The sequence below is a fragment of the Acomys russatus genome, chromosome 22, assembly GCF_903995435.1.
Source record: "Acomys russatus chromosome 22, mAcoRus1.1, whole genome shotgun sequence".
In the NCBI taxonomy this organism is placed as follows: Eukaryota; Metazoa; Chordata; class Mammalia; order Rodentia; family Muridae; genus Acomys; species Acomys russatus.
The window spans coordinates 36,514,831-36,533,611 of NC_067158.1; the positions used below are offsets into that span (position 1 = coordinate 36,514,831).

Genomic DNA, 18,781 nt, shown 5'->3' on the forward strand with positions numbered 1-18,781 from the left:
TCAAGACACACTTTTTACCTGGAACCTGAAGTGGTCACACTTCTTAACAGGCAACATACAGCCACCACAACCTCCTAAGACTCAGAGAGGGTAACAGAAACAAAAGAACAAAACATCTACTCAATAAAAACGAGACCAGATAGCGGCATGCAGAATTACAAACTTCCCAAACCTAGATGCCTAGACTCCAATGTAAAAACAGTCAATAGCAGCCATGTAAGGTCTCTACTAGAGCTGAGCAACCCTACCACAGCAGGCTGTTAAGCATTACAATACAGCTGTATCACAAGAAAAAGATTTTTAAATAGCATTAATGAATATGATAGAGGTTGTTAAAGAGTAAATGACTAAATCCCTTACAGAAATTAATGAAAACATGAACAGTGGAAAGAAATAAAACAGCTCAAAAATTGTAAGTGGAAAGCAAATTTTAAGAGGGGTGGGGAGATTTACGAACTCAAACAGCAATCTTAAGGGGAAGCCTCATCAACAGAATATAATAGATGTAAGGGGCAATCTCAGACATTGAAAACACAACAGAAGAAATGGGTATCTCAGTTAAAAAAAACAAACAAAACAAAGTTAAATCTAAAAAACTCCTGGTATAAAACATGAAGGAAATCTGCGACACTATAAAAATCTAAGAATAAGGATAGAGGAAGGAGAAAAAACCCTGGTCAAATGCACATAAAACGATTTCAACAAAATCACATAATAAAATTTCCCTAACCTAAACAATAAAATGTTTATCAAGATAAAAGAAGTACACAGAACACCAAATAAACTGGACTAGAGAAGAAAGTCCCCTTTGCATATTATACTCATAACACTAAGTGTACAAAACAAAGAATATTAAAAATGCAAGGGAAAAAGACCAATTAACATATAAATACAGACCTATTAGAATAACATTCAATTTTTCGATGGAGACTCTCAAGCCAGAAGGGCCTGGAGAGATATGTTATAGACCACAGATGCCAGCACAGAGCACTATAACCAGCAGAACTTTCACTCACAATAGCCTGAAAAAATAAGACATTACATGTTAAAACCAAATTTATGGAATATCCATCTACAAATCCAGTCCCACAGAAGGCACTAGAAGGAAAACTCCAACATAAAGAAGTTAACCACACTCAAGAAAACACAAGGAATAAATAATCCCAAACAACAAATCAAGAGGGGAAGTGCATGTGTGCACACATGAACATGAACATACACACACACACACACACACCAACAAAATGACTACAATCAATAACACAAGTGACAGCTCATGTTTGTGAGGATATGAAGCAGGGAGAACACATCTCCATTGATGGGAGTGCAAACTTTTCCAGCTCCTATGGAAGTCATTGTGGCAGTTCCTCAGGAAGATGAACACTGATCTACCTCAAGATCCAGCTATATCACTCTTGGGCACATACCCAAAAGATGCTTCATCATTCTAGAGATATTTGCTGAACCATGATCATCACAGCCAGAAATTGAGGAACCTAGGTGTTCCTCAACAGAAAAATGGATATTTGCCACTGGGGTGGTGGTGGTGGTCATGGTAGTAGAGAAATCATGAAATTTGTAGGTAAATGGGTGGAATTAGAAAAAAATTCATCCTGAGTGAGGTACTCCAGACCCAGAAAGACAAATATGATATATATATATATATATCATACACACACTATATATGTGTATATATATAAAGGTATATGTATATGATCTATCTATCTATATGTATATGTTAACTGATCTGCGAATACTAGCTGTTAAGTCAATAATAACCATGCAATAGTAGAACCACAGAGGTTAGGTATAGGGTAAAGAACTGGGGTGGAGTAGGGGGGGGGGTGAAGGTGGGGAGATCTGGTTAGGAAAGGGAAATAGAATAGTTAGCTATAGATGGATGGGTGACAGGGATGTTGGAACGAGAGGAGGGCAAGGGAAAGAATATGGAGAGAGACGACTAAAATTAAGGGCCATCTGAGAGGTAGTATGGGAACATAATGTAGTAGAAGCTTCCTAAAATATATGAAGGCAATCTAAGTAAAATCACCAAATATGGGGAGAGACAGAGTTCCAACTGTTTATCTCTTGTCACCAAATGAAACTTTCAGACCTGGGATTGGGTTACATCTAATTGAGTTGTTGGCCAAAGGAGTCCCACAGGAATCTCGAAATAACCCAGGCTGTTGTCAAGACTACAGGTTGTTTTCCATAAATTTATTACAAAGCTCCATTGCCAAAGACAAGGACTACATAACTCACTGAAAATGAAGAAGTCAAGCTGGTACCTACATAAAGCCTTCACTCATTCATGCTAACATCTCTGGTATAGGAAAGTACTCTGCGTACTATTAAAAGTGAAGTAAACACCAACTTAGCCACAAACCCTTTGATCTACAATGGTGTCCTGCCTGCAACATAAGTTACAGCAATGGTGGCACTAGTCAAATCAATATCTGATTTGACTTAAGGCCCACTCCATGAGATGAAAGCTACACCCAACACGCTTAGGTGACCAACAACTTGAGACTAGATAGCCTAAAGACCTATGGGGAAAACTAAATGCCATTAAAAAAGTGGCTATAAAATAACTTCTGTTGACATTCTGCTATACTCATAGTTCAATGCTTTGCTCAGCCATCACCAGACAAGCTTCCTGAGTCCTTGGAAGACTCAGCCCTGAATGGGATGTTCCCATCAAATGCTTCCATCAGGGTTCAGGGAACCCTGCAGAAGAGGAAACAGGAAGAGCATTAAAGCCAGAGGGGATGGAGAACACCAACAAAACAAAAACAAAAAACAAACAAAAAACCCAACAACAACAACAAGGCCCTCTAAATCAACATGAATTGAAAAATCGTGTGAACTCAGAGACTGCGGCAGCATGAACAGAGCCTGCATGGTTCTGCAACAGTTCTGTGTATATATTATGACTTCCAATTCATTGTTTTTATATTATTCCTGAGTGTAGGAATAAGTGGTCTCTAATTCTTGTCCCTTCTCTTGGACTCTTTTTTGCTTCTGGTTGTTTTGTCTAATTTGATGTGGTAGTTTTTGTTTTATTTTATATTTTATTATTATCCTTTAGAAGCTTATTTGCTTTCTAATGAGAGACAAAAGGGGGAACATATCTGGATGGAAGGGCAAAAAAACTAGGAGAAGCAGAAGGAGGGGAAGTAAAATAAGGATACATTATGTGAGGAAAAATATCTATTTTAAATAAAAGGGAAAGGAAATATATTCCTGTTAATTGAATTTTTTTTATCATTAGTCATTACCAAAATCATTTCTGCCAATACTACCAAGAAGGGCTTTCTTCCTTTGATGCATTAAAAAAAAAAAAAAAAAAAAAAAAGCTCTACAGTTTTTAGAACTTAGGCTAGCAAAGAGCTAAATTTATAGTTTTTATACGTACCATCACAGACACAATTGACTTCTCTTCAAACTCAATAGGAATAAAAAAAGAAAGAACAAAACAAAACAAAAAACCAAACAACTTGCTTCCTGACTTCTATCCATTGTTTTCTTTAGAATTTATCTGAGAGAAGCTTTTAGTCTATACCAGAAGAGACAGCAAATTTAGTGCACAAACTCACTGGGCCAAATATGTTCATTTCCCAATTATTTTTAAGTCTTTCATCAAATGAAACCAAATCTATATAAATAAATAAAATGAAAGTAAATAAAAACCAACATACATCTGACAAAACTCACTGGATTGTTCACTTAAAATCTATGATTCCTTGAGCTGACATGCAAGCATGGTCTGAAGAATCTTCAGGAAACAGTGAGGAATAGTTAACAGAAAGGTAAGTGGCATTCAACATCTCCAGCTTCAAAGGCATAGCAAACAGGAAACTCTATGAAGTTGGAGAAAAAGCAAAAAGTCAATGCTGGAAGGACTGTCTCAGTTTTGGGAGCTCCTGGCTGGAAGTAAAAGGAATGCCAAAACAGATGGCCAGATCCAGGTCTTAAGATAGAGAGACTTAGAAAATCTGTACTATACTTTAACTAATGAGACTATTAAGAAGCAGAGAAGAATAAAGAGCCAGCCTAGGGATGCACATTGGCACTGGCAGAGAATAGTGATGGCAGGAAAACCTCTCTTCTTGGCACTCACCATTCACCTAGTACAGCCACGTCACATGTTTAAAAGACTATTATCTATACCCCCAGCAAGCTCAGCAAATGTTTCAGAGGACTATACACTGAGTCCAGGCCAGCAGAATACTTTTGTGATTGCAGGAAGAAACTGAGTCATAAACACACAACAGTCATCAGCCATAGAGGTAGAAATCTGGGTCTTCAGGCAAACACAGTAAAGTTTCAAAGATCTAGACCCAACCTTGAGGAAACAAAAAGAGGCTACTCAAGGGCCAAGTAGGCATTTCCAATCACACTCCTGAAGGACTGCCCACAGGTATGACCAGCATCTGTGACTGCAATTCTGAACAAAGGTCCACTTACTGAACCAGTGTCTATAATCTGATTTCCCAAAGTGAGAAAAGCACCGAAGATTCCTTGGTAGGCATAACAAGCATCTGAGACAAAGACCCAGGGATATGGTAGGCATCTGGGAATTAAGGAAGGAACGCCGAGGGGCTCAATACTGGGCAAACAAGCCAAACTGCATTCATATACATACCACTGTCCAGCCTTCTGCTCTTCATACTCTCTTACTTTATTTAACACCAAATGTCAATTTAGCAAGATAGATGTTTTGCCATATATTCAGCCCAATAAATACGATTGACTAACCCTTATTGTGGTGATTTGAATGAAAATGCCCCCCCCCAAAACTCATACTAGCATTATTGGTGGTGCCGCGTTTTTTGTAATAGGTGTGGTCTTTTTGAAGGAAGTGTCACTAGAGGTGGACTTTGATGTTTCAGAAGCTCAAACCAGGCCCAGTGCCACTCTCTTTTCCTGCTACCTGCCTATCTGGATGCAGAATTGTGGGCTCCTGCTCCAGCCTCATGTCTCCCTGTGTGGTACCATGCTTCTGCCATGACAATAATGGACAAGACCTCTAAAGCTATAAACCAGCCCCAGTTAAATGCTGTCCTTTATAGGAGCTGCTGTGGTCATGGTGTCTCTTCACAGCAATAGAAACCCTAACTACTACACTTAGGCAAATATTTCAAAGAGAAAGAAAGATTTAAATTAATAGAATTTGAGATAAAAGGAAAGTAATTTGAACAAATAACAATTAAACTGAAAAAACAAAACAAAACAAAATACTGGGATATACCTTAAAAATGTAATCCACATAGCTGGGCATGGTTGTTCACACCTTTAATCCCAGCACTCAGGAAGGCAAAGACAGGCAGATCTCTGTGAATTTGAGGACAGATTGGTCTACAAAGCAAGCCCAGAATAGCCAAGGCTATACAGACAAACTCTGTCTCAAAAATTGAATATATATATTCTACTAAACTGGAAAATATAAAGGAAACAAATACATTTCTAGATTCATATAACCTATTAAAATGAAATCAAGATAATTTAAAAAGATCTATAGCAAAGAAAGTACTGAAGCAGTAATAATAATTAAAAACAAATTCCCCTTCTAAAAAAGTGTACATCAACATAGATTGAAAAATTCCACAGTAACTTTAAAGAACTACCACCAAATGGTTCACGAACTATTCCATAAGATAGAAAAGGAAAGAAGACTATCAAACTCCTTTTCTGAAGTCAGTATTACTAATGCCAAAGCCAAATAAAGAGAACAACAAAAGATTACAGACTGATGAGCATATGCAAAATTTCTCAATATAGTATATATAAATCAAAGTAAGAATACATAATTAATCATGATCAGGCTGGCGTTATCCAAGAGGTACATATTTATCTGTAAATGTAATATAATTTCTTTCAAGTACATGATGATGCACCTGACAGGTCTGGTGGATAGTGTGGGGTCAGCTGAAGATTCTTTCATGATGAGACTGAAACCCCATCTCTTTGGCCATTGTGAGTCTTGCAGCCACTAGAAAGCCACTAGATTTCTGTGAAATCTACAAGATTCTGGCCCTAACCTCTTAGTAGACACTAGAAAGAGCTGAGTAGCAACAAAGGCAGCAATGGGCAGTGCTTTAATTCTCTTTGCCCTTATCACCATCCTCATCTGTACAGCTCCAACAGTGTCAATGGAATGTTTCATTACAGCTCCTTGGAAGGCTAGATACATTAGCCTATCAACCTCAAGAAGTAGAACATCTTAAATGGCTACAATTCCAATATCCTCAACAGGATGATACCAACCTTCTGGTGTAGTGTACTAGCATTGCATGTTTCAGTCATTGCTGGACACTATGTCCTGAGGTTGAGCAGGCTAAGTGTATTATATTTATGACTGATGAACTCACAATGGCCCACCTGACCAATGCTGTCAACAAAAACATATTAGTGAACCATTCCAATGCATTCCCTAGGCTGAGGAGGCCTCAAGAATTTCTTAATATGAACTCTGAAACCATGTTCAATTTCTGTACCCCCCTCCACCAACCCTAGGAAGATGTAAAAGCTCTACAGCAGCTTGTACACTTCATCCAGTGGGCAGACCTCATGTTCTCCAATATAGCAGACCCACATGATGTAGTTTAAAGACCTCTTCCAGCTGGGCATGGTAGCACTTCTTGAATCCCAGCACTCTGGGAGGCAGAGGCAGGTGAGTTCGAGGCCAGCCTGTTCTACAAAGTAAATCCAGGACAGCCAGGGCTACATGGAGAAACTCTGTCTCAACAAAACAAAACAAAAAAGATGAAATGCGCTAGAACAGGATTCATGGTTGAGCATAGGCTCATTTTCCACCTTGACTACAGCAGAATTTTATGACTCTGGCATGGTCCTTCCTGACCACTGAAGTTAGTGATCCTTCCTGTGGCACATATTACATCACTATTACGAGAACAAGGTACAGGAGGAGTGCCTTGACTATATCTAGCACAGTAGCAAGGGCTACTAGGACCACTTCAGGACCAAGAGGAGAGGCTTCTTGTCTTGGGTCCACCTTGATAGCACTACCTTCTCCCTCCCCCTTGGATCTACCCATCCTGTGCCTGAAATGCTGAAAGGACAACAGGAAATGACTGTGGACACAACTATTCAATCATGGACATTTTCTGATCAATCCAGGCTGGATGGAGTACTTCCTGGAAAAGTAGAACCTTTGTTTGTAACAGTGTATCCTCCAACCAATCAGGGTATCTCTTGGTTAATCAGGGATTTGGGGATTATCTTTGGCTAACTGGGTATCAGAGGGTTTACTTGTCTAGTCAAAAATCTAGGTATAGTCAATCTGGAAACAGAGATCTTTCTGAATAAATCTGAGGCTAAGAACATATCATTTTTGAAGAAGCATTGGTTTAGTATCCAAGGAAAAGGCCCCAAATCATTTCCACCTTGGTTGAAACAATGGGGTCCTGTGTCAGCGTTCTCGAGACTTGGTGTTGATCCTCAATTGGCAGCATCTGAAAAATTGTGTAGAGTAAGTGCTGTCAAAAGGACCTATCAAAGAATTTGTGAGAATACAGAAGTGGTGGGGAGGCCAAGAAGCAAGACAGGTGTCTAGCCTTGTCTTTTTTTCTGGGTGATCTTAGACCAGCTTCTTCCTTTTCCTGGCAGCACACTCTGGCCACATCAGGTCCCCGTGTGCATTCAGAAACCCTGACTTCCTTTTGTTCCTAAGTCTGGATACCCTAACTATCATCCTGTGCTGAAGGGACTTAGCTCCTAGATTGAGGGCTAGGGTTCCCTTCCTTCCCCATCTCACTCTAGAAAATTTCAGGATATTTTCATGCAAATAATCCTAGGATTTGGGAACTCTGAATGAAATGAAATAAACCTTAATGTATTTTCCTAGCCCCTCAGCCCAGCTACTACAAGCTTGGCTTTGAAAAGCCAAACTGTCTCTGGGAGAAGGGGGGAAGTGGGAGGGAGGGAAGAATGGGAGGAAACAGGGGAAGGGCTAACAATCGAGGTGTAATAGGAATAAATTAATAAAATAAAAAAAAAATAAAAGCACCATGTAGGAAAAAAAAAAAAAAAAAAAAAAAAGCCAAACTGCCTTCATGCTCTCTGGCAAAACATGATCCCAAGGAATCTAAGAAAGAGGAAATCAGTCATACTGGGTTTCCATTGAACTTTTATTTGGAGATGCTGAGGGCTTGAGAAATGGAGGTCTTAACCCAAGTCTGTCCAAAGGATGATTAGGGAGACAAGAGCTAAATCACTTGGGAACTTTTTATTAAAGCTGAAGCCAGGTGGTGTGTGTTTGCTGCTCCCTGCTCTTCTTTGGTCTGCAAAGAAAGAGTTGGTGGGGAGGAAGCTATAAAGTAGGATGCTGGAACCAGGGCATACTGTGTTAATGGGGCCAGTAATAGCTCGGGAACCTGTTTTTTAACGACTTATTAACAAGTAAATATACCTAAGTTCCACCCAAAAAAAAAAACATAACTGTGATACATCACAGAAATGGACTCAAAGACAGAAATCACTTGATCTTCTTAATAGATACAGAAGTCTAAAAACCCAACATATTTTTATTATTAAAGTCCCAAAGAGACCAGGACTAGATGCACCTTAACATAATATAAGTTGTATATGACAAGCAGATTGCCAGTATTTTATTAAGTGGGGAAATACTCAGTTTCCACTAAAATCAGGAATAGGACATTTGCAGATTGTGAGACTCTCAAATAAACATTCCTGAAGACTACCAGGTAACTCTTAAACATGACAAACACTTTTAAGCAAAGTGGCAGAATATAACATTGTCATATAAAATAGACTTCATATATGCCAGTAATGAACATGCTAAGAGATCAGGGAAGAAAATCCTTTCACAATCTTGGATTGAATCTGACCAAAGTAATGAAACAGGACTCTAGTCACTCAGGAATAAAATTAACAATGATAAATGGGACAGCATCAAATTAAAACAAACAAACAAACAAACAAAAAAGCCCACAGAATGGGAGAAAGACTTTGCAGGCCATCCACTTGACCAGGAATTAATATTTAGAACGAACAAGTAACTCAACAAAACTACACAATAAATCAAACTCTCCAAATAGTAAAAGGGCTAATTAAATAGACAGTTCTGAAAAGATGAAATACAAAGAGCCAATAAAAAGTTTTTTAAATGCTGAACCTCACTAACCATCAGAGAAATGTAAGTCAAAGCTACACTGAGAGTCCCCCTCTTACTCATCAAAATGGCAGCCATTGCAAAAACAAGTAACAGGTTGGAGAGACAGTTACACAGCTAAGAACACTTCCAAATGATGTGAGTTTGGTTCTTATTCCTCATGTCACGGGGCTCACAACAATCTCTAACTCTAGCTCCTTGATGATACTGGCCCTTGAGAACATCTGCACTAATATGGGCATACCCATATGAAAGACACATACACCTTCACATAATTAAAAATAAGTCTCAAAGGAAAAACACAAGTAAAAACAAATACTGGTGAGCATATGGACAATGTTGGTAGGTATGTAAACTAATCAAACATTACGGAAGTCAGTATGGCTGATTCTCAAAATAAAATTTGTTCTGCCTTGTGACTCAGTTATACCACTCTCGGATATTTACCAGAAAAACATTTACCAAAACAAAAGCAAAACCAAAAAATACCAACATATCAAGAGATACTTGTAGATCTGTGACTTCTGCGGCATTATCCACAATAACTGAGTTATAGAACCAACCTAGGTGTCCAATAACAGAGGAACAAATAAAATGTGGTATGTATACCCACTGGAGTTGTTTCCAGCCATAAAAACAAAATTATTTCAGTTACAAGGAAAAAAAAAAAAAAAAAAAAAGATATCAGAGTTAGTCATCTTAAGTAAACTTAGCCAGTCTCAGAAAGACAAAATTTTTTCTCTAATTTTTAGTTCCTAAGGTTTCTATAGATAAAATAATGTATTTTAAGATAAAATAATGTAAAACTGTCTGTCCAGGGGACTGACAAGAGTCAGGAGGGGAAATGAAAGCGGAGGGAAGGTGGCATGGGGGAGAGAATGTGCTCAACATGCAATATAAACTTGTATTAAAACTTTTTAAAGATCGAAAATTGGAGTAACAGCTTTTTAGCAAACTTATTTTACAGAATATTTACTTCCTTCAGTTTAACTAAGTGTCAATAATTTGATTAGTTTAATTGATTTGATATTTGTATAATTTTAAATTTCAAATCCTATTTAAGAATAGGTCAGGATAAGCAATTTATTAAATAATAAAAACATGAAATTAAAATTATATTGCTGAGCTTCATTTTCTATTTGAAGCCACTGTATCTTTCAAAAATTATAATATAATACACATCATGTGATAAAATATATAATAAAGAATATTTGGAATATGTTATTTAAACCACTGTCATATTAAAAGTGATCATAAATTTATGTTTAATATATAGTTCTGCCAGAACAACTTTGTTAAATGGATAAGAGGTTTTAACTTTAAAATTAAAACAAAGTTAATTACCTTCAAATAAACTGAGGTCTCTTCGTAGCCGTGGTCCATAAAGCCCTTCTAAAATACTCTCAAAACCTGTGTTTTCAAAGAGAGAAAAGTGTATTAGCTCCTGAAAAAGCTTTAGTTTTTAATGATCAAAAACTATAAATTCTATGTCAATCAGCAAATAATTTACTATACTATAACTGTCATTTTCACACAGTTTAAAGTTAACTAGCTAATATACTAATTATATAGTGACTGTCGAATTAAGATTGCAAGGTAATTAGAATATTAAAATGCATATATTAACCCACACTAAAGTACTGTCAAGCATGACCTAATATCTGAGTCAAGATCACTGGTCAGAATGTGGGAAGAGAGGAATAGTCACTCACTGTTGGTGAGACTGCAAAATTATGTAACCATTATGGAAATCTGTGTAGAGAATCCTCAAAATGAAAAAAGTAAATCTATCATATGCCACAACTATAACACGGTGGCATATGCCCAAAGAACTTGACATCGTTCTTATTGCATATATACTTGCTTAGCCATGGTTCATTGTTGACTTACTCACAATAGCAAAAAACAAAACAAAAACAAACAAACAAAAGGAAACAGCCTAAATGTCCTACAATGATGAATGGATAATGAATAACGAAAACGTGGTATGGATACATAATGAAATACTAATCAGCTGTAAAGAAAAATTAAATTATGAAATTGCAGGTAACTAGATGATGGTGCTAGAGCATATTACGCCAAATGAGATGACTCACAACCAGAAAGACAAGTGCTGCATGTTCTCTTTTACTTTTTAAATTCTAGCTTAAATCTTTAGATGTGAGAAACCACACCACTAAAACCAGGAAAGTAAAATGGGACCAGGTCTAAGGTACTGAGGGTGAGAAGAGCTACACACAGGAACATAGTAGGACACAAGTGTTGTAAAGGGGGAAATGAAAAAAATAGGGAGGGGGCCTTTATCTGGGAAAGGAGGTGGAAGGGAAACAATGAGGAACAGAGAAGGAAGGGACAAAGAACACCAAAGATGACTGGAAGAGATATAAACATGTTAGGTTTACTTACAAATATATATATAAGTGTATGTGTATAATATATAATTTAAATAAAAGTTATTTAAATAAAGGGTGATAACGCTCCCCAAATAGCCATAGACTAACAAAATTCTTGGTTTCAAGCAGGTGAGCCTTCCTTATTTATTTATTTATTTATTTATTTATTTATTTGGGACCCTCCTTTTGGACTGTTGAACAGGGGAGTCCAAGAGACTCCCAAGGCTTGTGGTTGCCTTCCAGAACTTGAAGATGAAGAACTATAGTTGAAAATACCACATACTTTGGACACAAAATTAAGCTGGAACTGATCTAAATGCCTTCTCCCTGATCACACTTATAGTATCAGACGGTGGTATGCAAACTGCCAAGGGAAAGAACAGTCAGTAGTTCTACCCAGATGAAAGGCCGACACGTCACAACACTGAATGGATCAGCATGGTACAATAGTGGCACTTATAATGCTGTTTGTTGTTCAGGCAACCGACAGCTATCTAATTGGACTTAAAGCTCATTTAACAGGAAGTAATTAATGTCTGGTACTGTAAATCTTGCCAACTTCCCATTGATGCAGGGGTCACAGATGGGAAGAGAACCTTCTATTGTTAGTTTCCTGAGCCAATATAATTTCTTTCTTTCCTTTTCTTTCTTTTTTTTTTTTTTTAAATTTGTTTTTTTGAGACAGTGTTTCTCAGTGTAGCCTTGGCTATTCTGGACTCACTTTGTAGACGAGTATGGGCTCGAACTCAGAGATCCGCCTGCCTCTGTCTCCCTAAGTGCTGGGATCACAAGCCTGTACCACCATGCCTGGCAGCCAATATAATTTGTAACTGTATTCTAAATACTTGTCTTTATTCCCAGGAATATTCATGGCATCTCTTACTGCTCATCAAAGAAGCTTCTTTTTGCAACAGATGGAAACTATTACAGAGATTCACAATTGGTCAAAATGCAGATAACGACTGACTGTGGGTTACCCAATTTCAACTAACAGATCTCCAGTGCAACATCAATACCTATGGCTCAGCGAAAACTGTGGAAGAGAAGGCGGGAAAAATTTAGGAGCTAGAAGACATAGACTTCTGTTGTCAGTATCTTCTATATATGACAAGGAGCTCACAACAATATGGTTACATGAACAAAATCAGCATGACAAGTCCAGGTGACATGCCTATGTGGACAATGAAAATCCCACAGGATTCTGCCTCTGGATGACGAGCTATGATGGTCAACGCCTGCTGAGAGAATGAGAAGCTGATACTTCCAGGGACAGACTTCCACATAGACCATCCAATCCCTACTGGTCTGACGTCTGACAAATATATGTATAAGCAAAGGTAAACTGACTTGAGGCTACATATACAAATATGTGCATAAGCATATGTGTCTGCATATGCAGTACTAATGGATGAAGTAATTAAAAATATATTAAACAAAGGATTAAAGATAGGATGGTGGTCCAATGGCACTATGATGGAGCTGAAACAAAAACAAATAAAAACCCTGCCATGACCTTATATTTTAGTGTACCTTTTCTATGGTTGCAATAAATCTATAAATAAGAGTTCTTACTGGTTTGTTACAACTATCCACACTATTCAGTAATATAACCTGCTGTTCATGTTTTTAACCTAAAATCCAGAGGCTATATGCATTAGGTTTGTGTAAGTATACTCTATGTTCACATAAAAACAAAACCACATAACACACTTTTCACAATTTACCCGTGCTACCCACATGATTGTTCCAGGCAGATTTCTTACATAGAAATATACATATATGCATAAGTGTAACACTAAGTAGACTTAGTGGATTGTATTTATATAGTTATATATAAAGATATATGTGACAATAACAATGTAAGAAAAAGCTGTAACTTCGAGAGGGAGCAAGGGGAATATGGGAAAAGTTGAGGAAAGGGAAGGGGGAAAAGATATGATAATACTTAAATTGAAAAATTAAAACTAAAACAAGTATTTTCTTTGTACATGCTCTGAGTAGGAACATCCTTCTGCTTTCTATTATCAAACAACAGTAAAAAATGAAATGTAGGATGCTTTGTGTAAGTAAGTAGTAGAAAGTCCTCTGGGGCTTTTGACTTTCTGATGCATTTGCAACTAATCAATTTATCTGTCATGTGACTAATGAAGGATATCGCCATATTTTTTCTAAAAACGCGTACATTTTAGCCATGTTTGCCTAAGTTTCACTACGTGTTTATTTAATGTCACAGCATCACATAAATGCTTTTCCTTCTTTCTACTTTCAATAAAGCTCAGTAGATGATTCTCGATTTTTAGATTTACTTACATCTGTATTACGCTCATTTTCTTTTTATTTATTTTGTATGTATGGGTGTTTTGCCTGTATAAATGTCTATACAACCCATGTGCACCTGATGTCTGTGGAGGCCAGAAAACAGTGTTGGCTATCTTGAAACTGGAGATACAAATGGCTATGAGCTACTATGAGGACGCAGGAATTGAACCCAAGTCCTCTACAAGAGCAGGCAACTACAATCACCTCTCCAGTCCTTACTATGTTCACTTTCTTCTTGTGTGACAGGACTGTAACTTTCTAAGTACTACTTTAATGAGTAAATTTTATTAGTCAAAATAATTTCTGGCTTTTAGAATGATAACCTGGTTAGACCCATGGGACATTAAGAAGTCTATCAATTTCCAACCATATAAAAATAGTTCTTGGAAAAAACCAAACCAAACTAAACCAAACCAAACAAAAAAAGAAAAGAAAAGAAGGTGCTCTCTCTTTTAAAAATTAGTTAGTAACTCCACTGTATTTTAGTCAGAGGAAATGTTCAATCTGACTCTAACCCTTTGAACTTTGCTGGCACTGTTTTTATATAACCATTTCAAAGTACTGGAAAGGAATATATATCACAAAGGGTTAAATAAAGTGTTCTGTATTTGTCCATGTCATTAACAATGCCATTTTAAGCTAACAGATATCTTTGTTCCTTTTTATGTTGGCTTGTTATCAATTGTTGAGGAAAGTGTATAAAATCTTCCATTAGGTTGTAGGTTTCTCTGTGTCTTTTGACAACTGAGAATTTTGTGTTACACTTTCAAGCCTTTGTCATTATGTACAACACCATAAATAATGTACAGTTCAGGTGGATAGAAACCCTAATTTGTTCTGGTAGTCTGGGCCTCAAAGCATATTAAGTAAGTGGTTTCAATACATTTTTATTACTTTATCTGTACCTGTCTCTTTTCAGTTTTCTTTTTACAACTTACTTGTATTTCAAACTGACCATGTTGTCTGAGATTAGTAAGTTCCATTATGTTAACAATGTTCTGAGGATTTTTTGTTGTTCTTTATCAAGTTCTAACTCTATTTCCTCCATTCTTACAAACTTTTGAACTATGTATGCTATTTTTTCTTATTCTATCAGCATAAAATTATTTATTACTTATATTTAGATTTTTGTTGTTAACCTAGGCTCAAAATCTATGATTTTAAAATGTACTGCATTTAAAGTTGAATATAGGAATAAGGAAATGGCTCCATTGGTAAAGTGCTTGCTGCACAAACAAGCAGATCTGATCCAGATCAAATAAAAAGCACAGTGGTACACACCTACAATCTCAGCACCGGGCAGACAGAACTGGAGGATCCTTGGTTGAGCTCTAATGGTCAATTAGCCTAGCTAAATATTACTTAGGTGTTGAAAAAAAATGACATCATGAAAATTTCAGGCAAAAGGATGGAACTAAAAAAAAAAAAATCATCCTGAGTGTGATAACCCAGACCCAGAAAGATAAATATGGTATATATTTGCTTATATGTTGATATTAGTCTTAAATAAATGATAACCTAATTACAATCCAATGAGATTAGGTAAAGAGAAAGGGACTAGGAGGAGACACATACATCTCCCTGAGAGGGGGAACAGAATAGACTTTATGGGTGGACTGGGGGTAGGGAAGAACTGGATCAGGAGACTCAGATAGGGAGGGGAAACAGGCTGAGAGAGGGAATGCAGAGAGAAACAGCTAGAGTTAAGGGGAATATGAGGGATGGTATGAAAACCTGTCAGTGTAGTGGAAACTTCTTAAAATATATGAAGGCAATCCTAATGAAGTCTCCAAATAATGAGGAAGACAGAGTCACAGCTGGATATCTGCCTTAGAGTTTCTATTGCTAGGACAAAAACACCATGACCAAAAACAAGCTGGGGAGGAAATGGTTTATTAAGCTTACACTTCCAGATCATCAGCTCTCATCAGAGGAAGTTAGGACAGGAACTCAAGCAGGTCAGGATCCTGTAGGCAAGAGCTGATGCAGACACCATGGAGGAGTACTGCTTACTGGATTGCTTCATGTGGCTTGCTCAGACTGCTTCTTTTTTTTTTTTAATTTTATCTTATTAATTTATTCATATTACATCTCAATGGTTATCCCATCCCTTGTATCCTCCCATTCCTCCCTCCCTCCCATTTTCCCCTTACTCCCCTCCCCTATGACTGTGACTGAGGGGGATTTCCTCCCCCGTATATGCTCATAGGGCATCAAGTCTCTTCTTGGTAGCCTGCTATCCTTCCTCTGATATAAAATCAGGTCCACCAGCCCAGGAATGCCGCCCCCCCCCCCCCCCCCGCGGCCTGGGCCCTCCTCCATTGATCACTAATTGAGAAAATGCCTTACAGCTGGATCTTGTGGAGGCATTTCCTCAACTGAGGCTCCTTGCTCTTAGATGAGTCTAGCTTGTATCAAGTTGACACACAAAACCAGTGAGTACACAATCTCTTGTTACCAAACAAAGCTTCCATTACTGGGACTAGGTTACATACAATTATACAATTGAGTTGTTGGCCAAAGGAGTCTCATGGAAATTCCCAAACAATCCAGGTGCGGCCAAGAGATTAGGTTACTCTCCACAAACTGACAGCAAGGCCTCATTATTGAAAACAACACCCATACACCTCACTGAACATGGAGAAGTCAAACTTGTGCCTGCACAGAACCTTCACACCTATGTTCTAGTGTCTTTGGTATGGGAAGGTACTCTGCACGCTACCAAAAGAGAAACATAAACACCAACCCAGCCAGAAAAACCTTTGATCTAAAATCTGTCCTGCCTACAAAATTTGCTAAAGTAACGGTAGCACAAAGCTTGTGGGGATAACCAATCAATATCCAATTTGACTCAAGACCCACTCCACAAGATGGAAACCACACCTGACACTGCTTGAGTGACCAGGAACCAGAGACTAGACAGCCCAGAGACTTATAGTAAAGCCAAATGCTACTGGTCTAAAATAAAAAACAAAAACAAAAACAAAAACAAAAAAAAAATGACTCCTAATGATATTTTTGTTGTACTCACAGACCAGAACCGTATTCAACCAGTATCAGAGAACCTTCCTCCTGAAGCAAATGGGAGGAAATGCAGAGACTCCCAGACATGTACAGAAGTTGGGGGCAAAGATATATTGGAACACAGTTCTAAATAAGATGACTCCATCAAATCCTATACCCCAGAGCTCAATGAACCATGTGGAAGAGGAGGCAGAAAGTATATAGGTGCCGGAGGGGATGGAGGATAGACACCAGGAGAACAAGGTTCTCCAAAATCAACTGAGTTAAGGTTTAATGAACTCACAGAGACTGAAGCAGCAAGCATGGGTCTGAAATGTGTCTGTACCAGGTCTTCTGCATGCATATGTGTGTGTGTGTGTGCGTGTGTGCGTGTGTGTATGTATGTATATATTAGGTTTCAGTTTAGTATTTTATTTTTAATAAAAGATGGGGAGATAAGTCACTCTAGCATATGAAAAAAACTACTTACAATGGCATCCAAAATATCTGGAGACAACTAAAACAGAAGTTAAAAAAAATAAGATAAATCCCCAGGTTCAATAAGAAACCACACCTAGTAAAGTAGGGTAGAGAGCAACTGAGTAACCTTGGGGCTTTACACACATATATGTGAAGATACAGTCACAAAAAGTTGAATGAAAGTACAGATATTAATAGGTTTATAGGGACAGTAAAATGGTTCAGTGGCTAAGGGAGCTCAAAGCTAAGACTGATCCCCAGTACCAACATGGTGGAGAGAACTGACTCCTACAAGTTGTCCTCTGACCTCCACATGTATGGCATGGCGCTCTTCCTCCAATTAAGCAGATGTTTAAAAATTGGCTAACATATACTTCAATTTTTTCACATTAAGTTTCATCTATGTTCCTTCTCATCCTCCATCCCTGCTAGCAAAATATTTTTGTAATGCATAGCTGTTTTCCTCTATTATGACACAGCAGTTGTCCAAGTTTTCTTCATAACAAACCTGTGTGTGAAGTATTGTGTTTTCACTTCAAACTACCTACTCTTGCCTATACATTTCCTCTGCCTGTGCCCATCCCCTTCTCTAATAGCCTCCAGTTTACTCTGTCTTGTTTTAAAAAATCTAGATTCTGAGTGTAAAAGAAAACACAGTGTTTGCTTTAGTTCATGTGGTAGTTTGAGTAAGAATGCACAACCAGCCCCACTCACAGGTCATATATTTGAATGTTTAACATCAGGGAGGAGAAACTGTGTGAACTGATGGAGAGATGTGCCCTTATTGGAGGAAGTGTATCACTAGGGGGTAAACTTTGAGGTTTCAAGAGCCCATGCTAGGTCCTGTCTCAGTTTCTTTTCCATCCTGCTACTGTCATATCAAGATGTAGAACTCTCAGCTACTTCTCCAGTACCATGTGTACCTGTGTGCTGCCTATTGCATGCCATAATTATAGTGGACTAAGCCGCTAAAACTATAAGTCGGTCATGATCACGGTATCTCTTTACAACAATAGAACAGTAACTAAGACAGAAGTTGGTACCAATAGTATTTTTGTGACAGGTTTGATCATGCTGCTAGTTGGTAGAGGGTGGACTTGGAACTAGAAAAGCGGTTGAATGCATTTGAGTGGAACGTAATGGGCCACACTATCAGTGGAATGGAAGACAGTGCTAAAGGTGATTTGAATTATGTGGACCAAGCTCAAGAAACTTAAAAGGAGAAGAATATGAGTAAGTGGTCTAGAGATAATTCTTGTAATATTTTGGCAAACAATGTGACTGCTTTTTGCCTTTGCCCTAAAAAAAAAAAAAAAAAAAAAAAAAAAAAAATCTGTCTGAAGCTGAATTGAAGTTTTAGATTAATAGCAATGGCAGAGTAGACTTCAGGGCAGCCTAGTATTGACTCTGTTGTGGAGTTATTACCACTCTT

The 18,781-nt window shown here is 37.7% G+C and overlaps 1 protein-coding gene across 10 annotated transcripts in view; it reads right to left on the bottom strand.

The window, feature by feature from the left end:
* Lcorl (ligand dependent nuclear receptor corepressor like) overlaps window positions 1–18,781 on the bottom strand; it is a 154,576-nt gene that overhangs the window by 98,172 nt on the left and 37,623 nt on the right. For 9 of the 10 annotated variants that reach the window (XM_051164985.1, XM_051164979.1, XM_051164978.1 and 6 more), the window contains exon 2: window positions 10,499–10,564. In XM_051164985.1, the coding sequence (XP_051020942.1) occupies window positions 10,499–10,564 (66 nt within the window). Of the gene's footprint in view, window positions 1–10,498; window positions 10,565–15,771; window positions 15,853–18,781 lie in introns of those variants that run through there. The other variant, XM_051164981.1, reaches the window with a different exon arrangement.